At 33.5% G+C, this 14,460-nt stretch overlaps 4 protein-coding genes across 10 annotated transcripts; 1 reads left to right on the top strand and 3 right to left on the bottom strand.

The window, feature by feature from the left end:
- Positions 1-481: 481 nt before the first annotated feature.
- KrT95D (phosphofurin acidic cluster sorting protein KrT95D) lies at positions 482-5,760 on the bottom strand. The gene is made up of 14 exons (XM_066299620.1): positions 5,292-5,760; positions 3,837-4,140; positions 3,623-3,780; positions 3,410-3,561; positions 3,098-3,303; positions 2,794-2,925; positions 2,456-2,590; positions 2,148-2,365; positions 1,763-2,017; positions 1,556-1,673; positions 1,279-1,473; positions 1,026-1,167; positions 850-969; positions 482-722 (listed from the first exon to the last, which is right to left on the bottom strand). Exons 1-14 carry the CDS (start codon positions 5,399-5,401, stop codon positions 595-597), a joined length of 2,373 nt encoding a protein of 790 aa, XP_066155717.1. The 5' UTR covers positions 5,402-5,760; the 3' UTR covers positions 482-594.
- A 232-nt stretch (positions 5,761-5,992) lies between these two features.
- On the top strand, positions 5,993-13,245 carry Psn (presenilin). Of its 5 annotated transcripts, none has more exons than XM_066299621.1 (9): positions 5,993-6,096; positions 10,527-10,698; positions 10,851-11,008; positions 11,064-11,273; positions 11,333-11,553; positions 11,738-11,836; positions 12,089-12,298; positions 12,428-12,540; positions 12,697-13,245. In XM_066299621.1, exons 1-9 carry the CDS (start codon positions 6,008-6,010, stop codon positions 12,850-12,852), a joined length of 1,428 nt encoding a protein of 475 aa, XP_066155718.1. In that variant the 5' UTR covers positions 5,993-6,007; the 3' UTR covers positions 12,853-13,245. The 5 variants fall into 5 exon arrangements, with proteins under 5 accessions (XP_066155718.1, XP_066155721.1, XP_066155720.1 ...); XM_066299624.1 differs by lacking the exon at positions 5,993-6,096 and adding an exon at positions 9,945-10,090; XM_066299623.1 differs by lacking the exon at positions 5,993-6,096 and adding an exon at positions 10,102-10,261.
- On the bottom strand, positions 6,231-9,927 carry Spc105R (Spc105-related). Of its 3 annotated transcripts, XM_066299618.1 has the most exons (4): positions 9,842-9,927; positions 9,715-9,789; positions 6,839-9,307; positions 6,231-6,788 (listed from the first exon to the last, which is right to left on the bottom strand). In XM_066299618.1, exons 3-4 carry the CDS (start codon positions 9,286-9,288, stop codon positions 6,503-6,505), a joined length of 2,736 nt encoding a protein of 911 aa, XP_066155715.1. In that variant the 5' UTR covers positions 9,289-9,307; positions 9,715-9,789; positions 9,842-9,927; the 3' UTR covers positions 6,231-6,502. The 3 variants fall into 3 exon arrangements, with proteins under 3 accessions (XP_066155715.1, XP_066155714.1, XP_066155716.1); XM_066299617.1 differs by having other exon boundaries at positions 9,715-9,914; XM_066299619.1 differs by having other exon boundaries at positions 6,646-6,765; positions 9,715-9,915.
- On the bottom strand, positions 13,173-14,449 carry Rpp21 (ribonuclease P protein subunit Rpp21). Its single transcript, XM_066299635.1, has 3 exons — positions 14,106-14,449; positions 13,561-13,661; positions 13,173-13,494 (listed from the first exon to the last, which is right to left on the bottom strand). Exons 1-3 carry the CDS (start codon positions 14,166-14,168, stop codon positions 13,227-13,229), a joined length of 432 nt encoding a protein of 143 aa, XP_066155732.1. The 5' UTR covers positions 14,169-14,449; the 3' UTR covers positions 13,173-13,226.
- Positions 14,450-14,460: the final 11 nt, after the last annotated feature.

Raw genomic sequence — 14,460 nt, 5'->3', positions numbered from 1 at the left:
TTCTTGACATATTGATAGTACAATATTTATGCACATCACCTACGTAAATAATAACCTTTTTTGAATTTTTAAAGCGTAAAAGAATGAATACAATCGGGTATCGACAACGATAAAGAAATTGCGGATACATCTAAAGCATCGATGTAACTTTTTCGACGCAACAACTGAATTCAGAATTAATATTTCATAATTTTAATATATTGGGAACCAGTTTTTCACATTCATCCAATAGATGGGTAATTGAATTAGTTTTTAAACGTTAACACAGGACTGAAACCTGTAGATCCTTTGAATGTTAAGGATTATTTTAAACTAGAATACAGTAAATAGAAGTGTTTTGTTCCTGCTAACAAAACAGCAAGTTCCGTTAAAATCACTGACAAGGCTTAATTAGTAAAAAAAAAATTCTTAAAACTTTGACACCACGTTTTTCGAAAACAATGTAAGTTGAAACACAACCTCATTTTTCACCAAATCAAAATTACCTTTACTTTTTAATAGGTTAACAATAATTACAGTAGAGTGTATCAATTTAAACAATACCTTTAAAAGAGTTAACATTTTCGCCTACGTTGCGCAATAATCATTATAACGTCAGTTCATTTCTGTACTGGCTAAAGGGACACCCACAAGAGAAACGGTAAGATTCTTCACGTGGGTTTGCCAGGTAGAACTCAATTGGAAGAACTTAACTCCATTAAATTCAACTCCGTCAATGTATACTAAAATAATTTAAAACAGAATTTTAAATTCAACTTCTCAGATGACCATGAGAGTTACATTCAATTTAAACATTAATGCAATTCAATGGAAGCGTTTCAAAAGATTTAGATACATAGTTATGCTTACCGCGCAGTGGTGTGGTGTGTGAAGCACGAGCGGAGCATATTAGTCTTGATACACCTTCAACGTTTTGGCTCCGAGGTTCAGTCTCTTTTTCCTTTTCTTTTTTTTTACCTAATCTCATAACTGCAAAAAAAATCTCCCCCAGTTCTAATGTATTCAAAGAGGTGCTACGTATTTACTTTTTTGTTTCTTCTCTTTGTTGGTCATGTGCATGTTTACACAGAGACCAGAGGAGCTAGTGGGTGAAGCTTGCAGTCCTCGAAATATTCCTTTCAAAGAAGTTTTACCATCTTGTTTGGCTTTATCCTTTTCTTTTTCAGTCTGTAAATATGTTTCAGTGTAAACATTATGAACTTCAACTGATGGCATACTTGGAAGGAAATGTAAATACGTAGAAAAATTGTTATAAAATTTATTAGTAACTTCTATTACCTTTATAATGTTTTCATTCAATTTTGGCATCTGCCAGTAGTCGATCTGCAATTCAAGTGGTTCCCAGGGTGAATCCCGAATTTGAACATTAGGCGATGAAGGTGGTGTGATTGATGGGGCTGGTGGACTAGAACAAATGTCATCCATGTCCACCGATGCCGAGAGAGTACTCTCTGCAGGGCCAACTCTAACTTCCTGAAAGTATAAATACGTTGAAACGTTGTGGCCATCCATCTAAAATCGAAACATTTAAGTCGTTTAAAAGCAGTGTACCTACGTGAATAAACGGAATGAATAATTGACTAGTCTCGTCATAACACGTGAGCATGGCCTCGGCAATTGGCAGGTGAGCTAATGGAGCAGCACAAGCTGGCACAGAGATGTACCGAATTATTCTAATAAAAAAAGATAGTACACCAATCAGAAAATAAACATGTAGAATTAAGAAAACACACGTATATATCTATTAATATGAATAACATACTTTTGGGAAAGTTCTTCTATTTTTGGTTCAACCTCAGTAGTAAACAAAGCCATATACACAGCATCAAGTGTAGCCAGATGTTTACTGATACCGCAGGTACCCAAAGATACGATATATACCCTAGTATATGTCAACCATTCGGACGGCTTACTCGACAAAATTTCCACAAAAGGCCGGACAAACCATCCGATTAACATGTCCCCGCCAATAAGCAAAATTTTCAACGGATTCGATGGTTTCGCACAACTGTTACAGCTAGAAAAAAAAAAACAACTAAGGTTATGAAAATATATACAGCTCCACTTTCAAGGTTTTACTGAGGTTGGTTTTTATAATCACTTATCATTATTGGTTTATCTAGAGAGTAAACTCATCAGGAACCTACTATTTGTGAATTTTGGTGAAGAGAGCAGTAAGAACCGCTTTAACTTCAATTCCGGACGTGGGTTGAAATATTCTGAAGGTGTTGTGATGAGAAGACAGTCGATTTGAGATGGATGAGGCGATATTTTCAGGACCAGAGATCAGTGACACGTATTCGGGAAGGGTATTTTCTTCAGGAGGTAATAGCCTTGAGATTTGGTCTATGAAGCCTTTTCGTACCTAAAACACCATGATTATGTGTAATACGTATAAGGAAGTAAAAAAAATGCGAAAAATATTTATTTATTAAAAAAATAAGGCAATATTTACCATCACTTCTTGAGCGGGTGCTTCAACACTAACGCAAAGAGAGTTTTTTTTCTTCGCCAAGGAAGCTGAAGTCCTAAATAATTTGGACTTCTTTTCATTTAGCTCTTGCATAACATTGCATAGTTCGTTGTCTATCTATATTGGAATATTAAATAAATATAAATTAATAAAAAGTCGTCAATACTTAACTACAATTAACTAGAAAATAAAACTCATTGTTCCATTAATTTTTATACGTTAAATTCTTTTAGTTTATTCCGCTTACTTGACATGTTCGTACATACATGTACACACAAATACAAATAGAAAATCACACAGAACCACAATAGGAAACTTACAAATGACTTCTTTGCGTTCCCAGATTGATCTCTAGGAGGAGATCCTGTTTGCGGATCACTTTGGGCCTCTGGATCCGTAGCACAAGCGTCAGCATTGCCGTCACTGCCCGATGCTGCTTTTTCATCACCTACCTATAAAACATTTCCGTATTTATCAGAGATAATGTACCCTGTAATATTTTTATTTCAACATAGTAAATAATAGCTATTTGTTTGGGAAGATTAGTAAGAATTAAAAAAAAACATACATTTTTTAAAAGAAATAATGAATCCTATATATATAAGTACATACGGTCATACTAACCTTATCCGCTTCAATATAGGGGATGTTAGTTGAGTCAAGTAAACTTTTACTACTGCTAAAAAATGGACGCAAACTTGGTTTTGGTGTACTTGATATGGACATAGTATCCTGTTCAGCACCAGAATCTTCATCACAGCTTAATGATTCCAATTCATGAAATAAAGCTTGAATATCACTAGGATTATCGAGATCTCCAGCTCTTCCACCTGAAAACAAATTACAGACCATCCTGCCAAATTGCAATAGTTATTTAATAGAAATTGAATCTATCATTAGGTAATTTATCATAACAATCAAAATAACAAGAAATACCTTCAGAATCAGGAACGCGGAACCGCCTGAGCAATGACACAAATCTCTGTTTTAGATTATGTCGTGTATGAGGAAGTTTTGTCCGAATTGGTTCACAGTCTGATAAGTCGCCAGCTTCTTCTTCTAATGAGGAAATCTCATCTTCTTCATCACTAAAATTAAGTAAATAAGTCAATTTTTATAACATGTTTGTAAGCTTGTGTCATCCCTAACCTGAAATCATGTTCTCGATCAGCCTTCTGATCCTGCTGGTCCACTGGAGTCGAACTTACTTGAACAATATATAAACGAGCACATGGTCCTATAACTTTATCTTTCCCACCTCCTTCATTGCTCAATTCCAGTTCCAAATCTAAAGGTTTTTGTAATACCTAAACCACACAATTGTAATCATAATCAGCACTGTATATATTAATATGTAACATACTTGATCCATACGAATTACACCCTCAGCCAAAGTCTTAAAACCGAGAATGGTTCGATTTTTATACCGTTTTCGTCTCTGGAGTAAAATGTGGAGCTTATTGCCTTCTCTCTTAAGAAAATGAGGATATTGAAGACAAAAAGTAACATCTAATGGAATATCTAATAAACCATTAGGAGGGATAGACAGTTCATTAGATCTTAATGTGCGTTTGCTTGAATGCATCTTAACAGCAATGGAGATGCTGGTAATGTCAGATCCTAAAGATCTGAGAATCTGAAGTCTTGTGAGAGTCAAGGTGCAAAGTCTGAAATAAATGGTTTAATTAAATTTAAACCCCAATTTTTCTAGTAATTTAAGTAAAAGTTTCATGCGGAAGTACATTATCATGCCAATAGCCTTCTAAATTGTATATATTACATATTAGAAAAGCTTCAAAATGTAGATCTATAATGTGCCTTAAGTTGAAATAAGTTTCTTCTTCTTCAGTCAGTTCAAAACATTTCACTTCAATTATAAGATTTGGTAAAGACTGATACTGCACTTTTTAAAGACTTATTAACCTTCCTCTCCACCCAAGCTGTAGCAAAATTAAAATCCTTGACAGCAGGTAATTAATTTTCTCACTATTGTAATGATTTCCTTGCAACTAATTGATTTGGATTTCTATTCAATTAATTATATATCGTTTGATATTGAATAGCCATAAAGAAGGGTAAAAACTAAGATAAATCCTTGTGTTTAATGTGATGGGTGCAATCAAAATTGAATTCCAGTCATTCATTGAAAGAACTAATTGTAAGGTGGGAGAAAAAAGAAGAAAACTGATGCAGTGTGTTGTTTTAGATAAAAAAGGATTAAATAAAGAAGACTCAATTCATAGACACCTTGATATTGAAGTTGCTACAATGCCACAACACTTGAATTTCGTTAATATGAGCTTATACATTAAATAATTCATTGAGTCCAAAAATTACCCAAACTAAAATTTTTAATTATGGAAAAAATAGTTTTTAATATTTTTGGTTATAAACTTTAATAGTTTTTGTTGTAACTTATCATTTAAACAGTATTTTGGTTTTATTTTTCTAATTGGCATTGATATCACCATCAACATGACTTATATAACAGTAAATGTTCAGTGCTGTTTTATAGTTATAACTCAATATACTAAATTCGGTGGGTTGAACCAATTTTGCCCTCATCACTTCAAATGTTCTTGTGTAATCCTAGTATTATTATTGTTTTGATATTACCTAATTAGTTTAGTACTAAAATAAGGTGCATGCTCTTTTGTGGTATTTGATAAATAAATAAAAAACAAAGCTTTTTCTTTGACTTTTACCTGATTGTTTATTACACTTTGAGGTACCTTTGATGTATACTTCACTAAGAACGCAGTGAAATGCACCTACCTATATGTTCTCCCCTAAATTATACACAAACAATGGTACTTGCCTTGGAATACAGTTAGAAGGGGTTCTGTCCACCCATGTAGCATAAAGCCTCATTTTGTTTGGAACGGAGGCACCCGCCCCGGTTAATGTTTTGATTGGTTTTTCACTCATTTTCCTATTCCAGTATCTATCACCTCTGTACTGGAATTAAAACACCTATAAAATCACCTGCAGAAGAACGGTAGGATTATAAACGTAAACAAAAAACATTTTCACATTTTCGACCAGACCAGGAAGTATGAGAATTTAGACGTACTAATAATACAAAGGAAATTATGTTAATTATTACGAAAATGACAAATTTTTAACTTCTTTAAACAAATAAAATGTACATAATCGAACTCTCGAATCGAACTCATCGTTAGTCATCAATCGCATTTTGACATGTCAAATATCAATAGTAATTCCCGAACTCGAATGTCAGTCGAACAACTAAAAAAATAATCGGGTTATATTTTCCATAGTTCGAATTACGAAGTGGAATATTTAGTCGTTTCAACAGTAGAAAACGAATTTTACAATTAACCGTGTTATATAACTGCTAGGGCACTGGAACGGCTGAAGTGTAAGTTACTACTGCGTTCCGAAACGACGCCAACGTTGAAACTGTCGACAACGCCCCACAGAGGGGTGAAGTCGCTGATGGCTATCCCATGGTTTAATTATTTTATTACTAGTGTGAATTTGGCTAAGAAATGTAAACAGAATTAATTGCCAATGTATATAAAATTGCAGGATTTAATTCGAATTTTTGCGCGCAATCAACGGTCAGAGCTAGTGGCGCACCTAACGGTCAGTTCTAGAAGGTAAGTTTTAACGAAGAACGACGAAGACACCCAACTATATTTCTGAAAACGGAAATATAACCGTATGTTAACGTAAGCTGTTTGTGAGAAATTTATGGATGTTAGTTAATAAGCGCCAATAATTAAAACAAATATTCAGAGTCTGCAAAGGAAAATCTGTATTTAACAAATAACTGAAAATACTACATAGAAAGACTTTAGCAGCACAAAATATAAATCTCCGCAACATTAAACAAATCTAAATTGTAATATAAAGAGGGACACTTATAAATGCAGGGGTTTCTCTTTTTTTGTTAATATAAGATGTTACTGCCCATTGTGGTCGATCGTTCGGTTACAAATAAAAAAATATATTTTAAAGTAAACCAAAACATACAAGAGAAAATTGTTACCGTAGATAACTGTATTATACTCGAATATCTCTACGCAGGATGGTGGTTCTCTTGAAATAAGCTTGGACTTCCGATATGAACCGTGCAATACAATCGACGCCAGGTTCAGTGTCCCTCATAATTGTCTTCAGATGCTCTTCGTTAACATTACCCCACTTGGATGTGGCGTTTAACGAACCTTGCTCCAAATTTTCAACAGAGGACAGTCGAAATTGAACAGCCCACCATATCAGCGACTCTTCACAAAAAAGGTGGAAAGAAAACGTGTGGCTATCGTCTATATTTAATGAAAAACATGACCTAAAATTACACTTATAATGCCAAAATTAGATAAAAATTCAGGTTGTTACCTTTGAAGCTGAAGCACAAAGATGTCACAAAAACTGGAAGCCTTATCTAAAATCATATATACATGATCCAGCAATGAGAGTATGTCGAAATAGGAACCTAAAGACAACTTCAAATTGGACATCTCCATTTTTTGTAAAACACATTTTATGAGGAACTCAATTAGGTTATAGAAATGATCCCTTGATTCGACTTTTTGTAGCATTGATTCAGTGTGTATTGCTACTACTCTGTTATCATCTTCATGAAGATCTACTACAACCTTTATAAGTCTAGAAAAGGTACGGAACTCCACATAATGCGGTTTCAACATCTCTAAGGCCAGAAAAATTTTTTTGGTGCTGTCAAACTTCTGCTGTATTTGCTCTTGCAGGCTTATTACAGCTTCAACCGGAGGAGTATCATATTCTAAAGAAGACATCAGATAATCCGCAGAATTATTAGCATGGGAGCTGGCTAGAGACAGCCGACGAACGCTTTCGCTTAGAATAGAACATCGCTTTTTAGGCGACTGGTAGTTATCTTGGTATCGTCGTACACAATCAACAAGTTCCTTGCTCTCTTTAATAATTTCTTGCTCCTCCGTGTAGTCTACCCCATGGGGCTCGTATTGTCCAATATCAATCGTACCCAACATTCGATTAATCAGATCTAAGCTGTGGCGATTTGCTCCATGTTTAGTGTTGTCCATGTTTAGACCGCCTTGCGCCTCGAGGAGTTCTTGAGTATTATCTACACTAGACGCACTGTTGTTGTTAACTGAAGAAAATGCTTGAGAGAAATGGAGCATCGAAGATACTGTTGAGATGGCCTGCATAGGTTCAGTATATATTATTTTTGATGGGATTGCATCCATATCAGTTTGTCTAAAGCTGGTAGTAATATCGACAACTCTGCACTCTTCATCGTCGAGATTTTCACATTTGATATTTTGAGTCAACTCTGCCCATTTCTTATCTTCATCTGAGGCAAGATGATCATTCTGCAGCACGTCTATAGAGGTATTGGTGTCACAACCATCGACAGCAATCGGGATATTTCCAAATTCAACAACTTCAGAGGAGTACTCCTGATTCTGGCTCTTAAGTGCTAGCGGCTGATAGATATTGTTAACTCCAGTATAAACATGAACAGAGCTGTCTTTGTTGAATTTTTCATTATCAAAAACATTGGAACTTTTCATAAGGGAAAACACACATTCTTTGTTTTCCTCGTATTTCTCATAATTTTCAATCACTTCTGTTTTCAATGAATTACTGAAACTCTCAGTTTTGATTGTAATGAGATCTTGACTGCCTTCTTTATCAATATTAACTAATTCCTCACTCTTCAAATAAACGCTACATTGGCCATCTGCAAGCTCACTCTTTAGTTCCTTGGGATATTCATTTTTCAATAAATGGGTATCAGACTTAATTTCGGTTATAATATGGTGTGGTTTCTCATCTAAGGGTTTTGTAAGATATTTGCATAACACTTCCTGGGAATAATTTTGTATTATTTCCTCTGTTCTTGGTTCTATTTTAAACCGTTCAGAATAATTAGGAGGGATCGAGCTGCACTTACCACTTTTATCTAGGGAAGAAGTTTGTATATCATTATAAACAGTATTAACTCCTACTGATTTCCCTTTACTGGAACTTGTTGCATCCAAATCTGGAAATACTTTGCTTTTTAAGGTAATGTCCTGTACTGGAAATTGGCATGTGAATTCCATATCTACTGAAGCATTCAATTGATTTGATGTGACTTTTGGGGAAGACTCCATAGGTATTTTCTGACACTCTAATTTGCCAACTGCAGCTGAATGCTCAAATTTGCAAGTTAAAGTCATGTCAGTTTCCTGGTATAAAGTAGTATCAATTGGTTGAGCACTATTTGCAAAAGTAATTTGCATAGGTTGGTCAACATATTCAATGTCCATATCAGATGATTCATGAACCTGAGTTTGAGTTCTCAACAGTTTTTCTGCTTTATTAGATTTTCGTGCTCGTTTATGGACCAGAATATTTTCTTGATTGGAAAGTGTTGATTCCATAACTGATGTAAAAACTTTTACATCATCTTGAATATAATTGTTGTCAATTTCTAATGTATTAACTTTGAAATCTTGGCATGTCAGAGACATATCTATGGAGTTGACTGTTGTTTTGTTAATATTTTTATTTTGAGAACCTGACATCAAGCCACTAGAGTCTGTATGGTTAATTGCTTCTTCATATGTGTTATCCCATATAGTATTATTTTCATTGTCATTAACAAATGGTTTCACAGTGCTGCTGGCTGCAAAACTCACTCTTCTTGTAGGTACTGCTGTAGTTACATTTAGACTTTCATCAGTGCAATCCATATTAGGTACAATTCTCGATGTTCTTTTTAGGGAAGACCGAAGATTGTACTGAGTTCTTCGTTCTGGTGCAATTTGGTCATCTTGTTGAATTTGGTTGTCCATTTCCAAGGTATACAGGTGACTATAAATGAATATAAATTTTACATTATAAACTTAATTTTAAATGGTCCTGTGACATTATCACCTCTTTGTAAAAATTTCACTGTAATGTTTAGAATGATAAAAAATTCCAATGGTGAAAAATCGGCATTTTTGAGCCAAATAAACGCAATACGTAAGTGAAATTTGATTTTGGATGTTTTAACAGAGCAGACATTGAAAAAAATACAAAGCAGTTTTTCTAAATCACAATATCAATGAATAATTGAAATATTAAAAATGAGAATAATTAGAGGAAGAAAGAGTGAAAGAAGATAATGAAACTTAAGAGGCACCTTTCTAATCATTTTTGAAGCCGAAATCATAAAACCTAAGGCACTCTGTATTTATTACAACTTTCAGCTAGTCACTTTAAATTTCTTTACTTACTATTGGAAGTACTACTTCTAAGTCACAGGACTAACACTACGAGGATTGCCCTATTTCATTGAACTCAACATTAAACTAAAAGAGTAAAACTATTAATTTTATTTGAAACTGTCGTGAAAAATTTTACAAAATTTCAAATCGGAACCGATCAACGGCCACCCCATTTCATGTAATTTTTGCTCTATTCGCCCGTTCAAAATACGTAAAATGACATTTGACGTTTGTTGTTAAGGATTATTGCAGTTTAGAGATGAGCAAAGAGCGATATTTTTATACTGCTGATGGGATGGGAGTCAACGACATATCAATATCGAATCAAGCGATCAATAGTCCTGTAATAAAGAACTAACCCTGACGTCCACGAATGAATTTCAAGGTTTGAAGGAGTTTTAGACAGATCTAGATCCTGATCAAAACATACAAATTAGAAATTCTGAATCATCTATATCAATCATCATCAATTCATCAATCAGTTTATCATTAAAGCAAAGGCAATCTGCAATCAGTGTTATCTGCATCGCGCTTCAGTCTGCAAGAGTTCCTCTGGGTGGTGATATTTTAAAATTTAAATCCACTTGAATTCAAAATTTCCGTTTCTATTTTGTATTTTGTTTTATCTAAGAGATAAGAAAATATAGGATTTTTGCATTAATAAACATTCACAGATGGGGATTCGGGTTACTAACCGACATTAAAATCTAATTATCACTGACTAAGTCACCACAAACACACCTAAAAAATTCCTTTAAAACATTAACCCTTCCTTAGTTGTTGGTGAGACTGTTTTGTTTATGTATCTATATGTATAACAGCCAGAAACAAGATTCAGTCTCTGAGACAGCAAGACTGATGGATGGACATGTTGCCACAGACAACCCAAACTCATCTTTAGATGTTCGGCAAGTGCCAAGGAAAAGAATTGCTAGGTCTGAAGGAAATGGAGATGAAACTTTGCCGGGAGGCTCTGCCTCTAATTTAAGCCAGGTATTTGTTTAGATATCAATTCTCATTTATTATGGTGACATAATAGACTCATCCACTAAAATTGCATGTGAAGTAACTTAATATTGAAGATTCAGTTGCAAAATCTCATGTTAAGATTTAATTTATTTAACTTAGTTACTCGCTATATATAGGGGCCCAAAATGACACAACAATCCAGTGAGGAAGAGGAGGAACTAAAGTATGGAGCAACACATGTTATTAAACTGTTTGCCCCAGTATCACTTTGTATGGTGGTTGTAGTAGCCACTATTAGTTCTGTTAACTTTTATTCAGTTAAGGATATGTATTTGTAAGTAAATAACCATAAACTAACATTCATGAAAATTAATTAACTTGCATTTCAGTTTATATACACCATTTCATGAAGAAAGTCCAGACACAAGCACTAAAGCATGGAATGCAATAGCCAATTCTTTTATTTTAATGGCTGTTATTGTTGGAATGACTATTCTACTAATAGTATTGTATAAGTATCGATGTTATAAAACCATTCATGGATGGCTTATAGTTTCATCTTTAATGTTGCTGTCAATCTTCAGCTATTTGTACTTAGAGTATGTGTAATATAACTGGTTTTATCACTTTAATCTAAATCATATTTCTTTAATTTTAGGGAAGTTTTAAGAGCTTACAACATTCCAATGGACTACCCAACTGCATTAATGATAATGTGGAATTTTGGAGTGATGGGTATGATCTGTATTCACTGGCAAGGTCCACTTCTTTTACAGCAGGCTTACTTAATATTTGTCGCGGCATTGATGGCTCTTGTGTTTATAAAATATCTACCCGAATGGACTACCTGGGCCGTGTTGGCTGTTATATCAATTTGGGGTAATATAAACTTTGATATTCCACATTTGAAATTATATAGTGATAATAAGAGTGCATCAAAAGGATTATTGTAAGCTTGATTCAAAGTTTGTCTCTAAAATAAAGGCAATAATCTATGCAGGAGAAAAACGATCAATTTTTTGCGCATTATTAACGTGCGTTTAAAGGTATAATTGTATTTCAGATTTAATTGCTGTTCTTTCTCCTAGAGGACCTCTTCGAATTCTAGTTGAGACTGCTCAAGAAAGAAATGAACAGATATTTCCTGCTCTGATTTATTCCTGTAAGTATATATTTAGTATTGAGTAAACTGATAGCAGTTCTTCAGGGCAATGCAAGGTTTGTTGTGGCCTAGTCTAAGAATGTAAAAGGGAAGTCGGGCACCAGAAAAGACAAGAACTTTCCAATATTTAAAATCACTTTGCAAACCTTCATTGTTGTTTTTACGGTATAACGTGTAATGCATATGTCAAAATTTGAGTTTAAAATTTGAAAAAGTGTATGCTCACAATTCATTGTTAATAACATTTTCCAGCCACATTCATGTATCCCTACACACTTATGGCCACTGGAGAGAGAACTTCTCGTTCAAATAGTACAGATGAATCGCACGGATTTACACAAGAATGGGTGGATAGCCATGCCAATCACGCAACTCAGAGACAACTTGAAGTTCACGGTGCACCAAGCGGTCAAGTACGAACTCAGATTCACGAACAAACCAGCACCCATGAAGAGGAGGAAAGTGAGTGCTTCAAACTTTTTATATAGAGTTGACTAAGTATTACAAGTTGCAAAAACAGTTTGATAATTTTAATATAATTCCAAGCACAAAAACTCACAATATCTGTATGATGTATACTTTTTTTTACAGGAGGAGTAAAACTCGGACTTGGGGATTTTATATTTTACAGCGTACTTGTAGGAAAAGCATCTTCCTATGGAGATTGGAATACTACTCTTGCTTGTTTCGTAGCAATTTTAATAGTAAGTAATTCAATGTAAGATGTATATAATTTTGACGAGATTTTATGGAAAATCATTAAAATAAGATCATATAATTGTAAAAAAATAAAATTTAATTCTATAATTTTATTTTATGTTTACTAAATACTAAAATGTATTGTTTTTTTTATTTTTTAGGGTTTGTGCCTGACGTTACTTCTGTTAGCGATATTCAAGAAAGCTCTGCCTGCTTTACCTATTTCAATAACATTTGGTTTAATATTTTATTTCGCTACCAAAGAAATTGTCAGTCCGCTTGCGGATAGTTTATCAAGTGAGCAAGTATTTATTTGAATTATTGCTTTTTGGACGTTAATTTTTATGAAATGTAATAACTTTAAGTAAACGCTTCCAATTTTTGTTTGAAAAGTGTAATAATTGTATTTCTATTAATTTACGTATAATAGCTTACTTGCAAAAGTGAGGATTCATTAATTTGTTAATAGCCGACTTAGTCACGCTAAATTAGACAACAAATAATTGCTCTTATTCATAAGCAGGGAATCTATTTTCCTAGAATCAAGGGTTTCATTATGATATTTTATTTTCTTTATATAAAAGTTGTTTTTTTGATATCTTCGTGAATCGATCGGTAACACTTTATGTAGATCATATTAAGCTTTAAAAAATTATAAATTTTATTCATTTATTATTAACAAAAAAATACATTAGTTATTTTTTTTATCACTTGCAATTAGTTTATCACTAATTATTGGTGGTGATTCTTTGGGTGTGTAATCCAACAACTGAATTACACTCTCCTCTTTCTGACTCCAAGGACGGAAGTCCTTCATTCTCGTATTAAAAATTTTGGCCTGCGTACACTTCAAACAACGTTTAATGATTTTCTTTTTCTTTATTCTAATTTTACAAGTAACTCCTGCTACAAGAATCGATCTACATCTTTTACATAAGTCCCTTTTAATATCCGTGTCCCTAAAAATAAAGATATAATTTATTTAATTTTGTGGAGACTAAATTGTACCCAATTTCATCACTTACAATCTTTGAACGGCTTTCTTTGAAATACTGACGGCTAAATTGGTGTATTGCAAAGATGCTATATGGCTTGATGGATTTTCCATCGATAGTTGGTTGGCTAACTAAAAATGTGAAAAAGTCAGGTGGTGTTTATCATGATACATGAAAAATAATTTAGGTTACAGTATGGTAGGTACTCTATACAAGAGTAGTAAATTCAAGCAGTTGCCCAAACTGGTCAAAAGTAAGTAAAAATAGTTTTGAAAAGGGAAGCTTTTTAAAACTAACTGGAAATAATGTTCACCCTGTATAAAGGGTTTTGAAAAAAATCCTCGTTAACGTTTTGTTTTCTTCAAGGAAAGTGTGCTTTGCAAAGAAGAGCTGCATATCAATATTTATTACACAAAATATAAACACTTCTTTTAATTTTGTGCTTTGATACTGGTTCCTTGGTAACGACGCAAGCACTGTTTGCCAACGTAAAAGTAAATAAACACTTGGTGCATTGGAGCATAAAAAAAAACATACCTTGCTAGTACCCTTTGTAACCCCAATTATAAACTTACCTGCAATAAATAATTAACCCTCTGAAGGCTCTCTTTACCAGCACATTTCTTTGGAAAGTCCATTAGATTGGTGCTATTGTGTCAGGATATAAGTTAATAAATAAAGATTTTTTAGTATATCTTCTTGAATGGTAAGTCAAAAAAGAAAACTTCACCAGAACATTTTGGTTTGCTTCTGTCAGGCTATGATTTTATTTTTTCAAATTTTCAATTTAACCTTAAATAATTTGTTTGCAGCAAATTTTGTAATGATTATAGCAGGAAAAAAAACAATATCTGTAATCAACTTCAGCAGACTTTATTTTTCGTATTTTATGTTTATGAACATCAACCATTATCAGAAAAAATATATAAT

This window comes from Euwallacea fornicatus, chromosome 34 (genome assembly GCF_040115645.1).
Source record: "Euwallacea fornicatus isolate EFF26 chromosome 34, ASM4011564v1, whole genome shotgun sequence".
In the NCBI taxonomy this organism is placed as follows: Eukaryota; Metazoa; Arthropoda; class Insecta; order Coleoptera; family Curculionidae; genus Euwallacea; species Euwallacea fornicatus.
The sequence above is the reverse complement of the archived record's forward strand: the minus strand, read 5'-3'. Positions and strand labels throughout refer to the sequence as shown.